The 2,217-nt window shown below is 51.1% G+C and overlaps 1 protein-coding gene across 1 annotated transcript in view; it reads left to right on the top strand.

Moving 5' to 3' along the window:
- PARP1 (poly(ADP-ribose) polymerase 1) overlaps nt 1-2,217 on the top strand; it is a 92,267-nt gene that overhangs the window by 14,796 nt on the left and 75,254 nt on the right. The window contains exon 2 of the mRNA XM_019516547.1: nt 1,291-1,453. Coding sequence (XP_019372092.1) covers nt 1,291-1,453 — 163 coding nt within the window. The remainder of the gene's footprint in view (nt 1-1,290; nt 1,454-2,217) is intronic.

The following is a 2,217-nucleotide window of genomic DNA, read 5'->3' as shown; positions in this document are numbered from 1 at the left end:
CAAGGAAACCAGCAGCAGATTTGGTGGTGAGGGGTGGGGGGGTGTGCCAAGCAGCCGTACATGAAGCTGGTGGCAGTGCGGAGTCTCTGCAGCTACTCCGCCCAGCTCTGCACAGGCCCCCCAAAGTGCAGGGTCTGGGGTGGTCCCCTGATTTGTCCCTGTGTCATCCCCCCCTCCCCCAGGACAGCCCTGCCCCTGCCCCTCCTGTCCCATCCCATCCTCCTCCAGTGGCGGCTGCTGCTGGTTTCCTCACTGCCCCAGAGGTGGGGGAATCTTTCCTGCCCACAGAACCAGTGCCTGTTGCAGGGGTGTGTGGGGAGTGGATCGTGGCTCTGCCCTGGACCCCAGTCCCACACTCACCACCATACGATCCCAGCCCTGCCTTCCTGTCCTGCTCATGGATGCTGTTCCCTGCCCACCCACAGCCTCATCTCATCTGCCCAGCTGAGTGTGCCCTGCCTGCGGGGGTCCTGGCCCAGTTTCCATGAAGACCTGCTCTGTCCGGTGCCCCCAGCACTGGGTGCAGGGTAGCCAAACTTGTGGCCAGATAGAATCAATTGGCAGCTTCCTGGCCCACTTTCCCTCCCCACCCATGCTGGGCTGTGTAAACAGCTATGATGGGGAGCTGAGGCTGGATCATTACACTTCCTCCTCCCTACCCCCCTTCCCCCTCCTCCCACCACACACACACACACAGGTAGCGCCATGGGTGCCCATTGCAAAAGTAGCCCTTGTTGCCTGTGATTGGGAGTGGCAATTTTCCTTACCCTAGTAACACACAGGCAAGAGATCCTTAGCAGTCTTGCCTACCAGCCCTTTTCCTTAAATATGCATTCCTCATTTCCTTTGGCTAAACCATGTCCAGAATTATGGTTATATCAGACAACATAACCTAGTCCATGTAGAGACAAAAGCAGCATAAAAAAATGCAGGAAAACACTGCCTTTTCAACAGGCCTAAACATGCAATATTATTAAAACAAGCATAAGAAGGTCTGTGTGATGTTCCCCCCACCCCTCCCCAATGAGCCTCTTGAATTATAGCGGGGTTTGTAACAACAGGGTTGTTATGTCATCCTTCTACATTTAGCCTCCTTGTGGCACTGCCCCACTGGGAGCTGTATTGGTAGTAATATCAAGGGATTCTGTCTTCCTATATTCTAGCCCAAATCACTGTTCATTGTTTAGAATGGAAATGTCCAAGAAAATGCTCAGAACATTTGTGAGCAAGAGGGTTGCTTTTCCTTGGTTTTGTCTGAATGTCTTCACCTTGTCATCATGTTTCTCCTAGTCACCCATGTTTGATGGCAAAGTCCCTCACTGGCATCATTACACTTGCTTTTGGAAGCGGGCTCGGATCACGTCTCATGCGGATATTGATGGCTTCCCTGAGCTGCGATGGGAAGATCAGGAGAAAATAAAAAAAACCATTGAAGCGGGGGGACCTGCCACAGGTACGTAAACCTCAAAGGCTGGTCAGGAATGCAAGAAGCCGGGTCTGTTTAGAACAATCCTATCTACATTCAAGTTGTCAGCAAATAACAGTCACGATTCTTGGATTTGATGCTCATTGTCCCTTCGAAAGGAAATTGGAACAATCGGTGCATCCTTCCTTGGTTTTGCTCTTGACAGGGGAACCAAATCCATTTCTGAGCTCAGTCAAATAGCCAAAAAGTGAACCAAACGTGCAGAAGGAAAGGGCATTCACCGGGAGCATCCCCAAATATAGTCCATTTTCTCTAGTGTATTTGCTATTAGTAACTGTTCTCTACTGTGCTGTGGAAAAAAGTAATGTCTCAGTAACCTGAGATCTCATTATAGTAACTGTATTGTGGCTGCACGTAGATGAAATGAGAGGCGTGTGTACACGACACTTTAAAACGGGCTAAATTCTTTTGCACAGCTTTAGTGGTGTTGGTGTTTGCATGCCTCAGTGGCATATTGCACATTAATTCCAGCCGCTGTAGGAAATTTGGCAGTGTAATGCGCCTTAAATAACTTGGGGCGCAGCAAACTAAAATTCCATTGAGGAGCTTTAGTTGCTGCCCCCATAGCCGCAGAGTGAAGCATGGGGCTCTGTGCAGCTCCACGGCCCTGCAGGAAGCCCTGCAGGCAGCCTGTCAGCAGCCCGGGAAAGCAACTCTGCCCAAGAAAAGCAGCGAGCCTGATTTCCACCCCCCATCCCCTCCCCCCACCCTCAGGAAGGCACATGACAGAA

Source organism: Gavialis gangeticus, unplaced genomic scaffold (assembly GCF_001723915.1).
Source record: "Gavialis gangeticus isolate Ggan-Ray unplaced genomic scaffold, GavGan_comp1, whole genome shotgun sequence".
In the NCBI taxonomy this organism is placed as follows: domain Eukaryota; kingdom Metazoa; phylum Chordata; order Crocodylia; family Gavialidae; genus Gavialis; species Gavialis gangeticus.
This window is presented reverse-complemented; position numbering and strand designations above follow the sequence as displayed.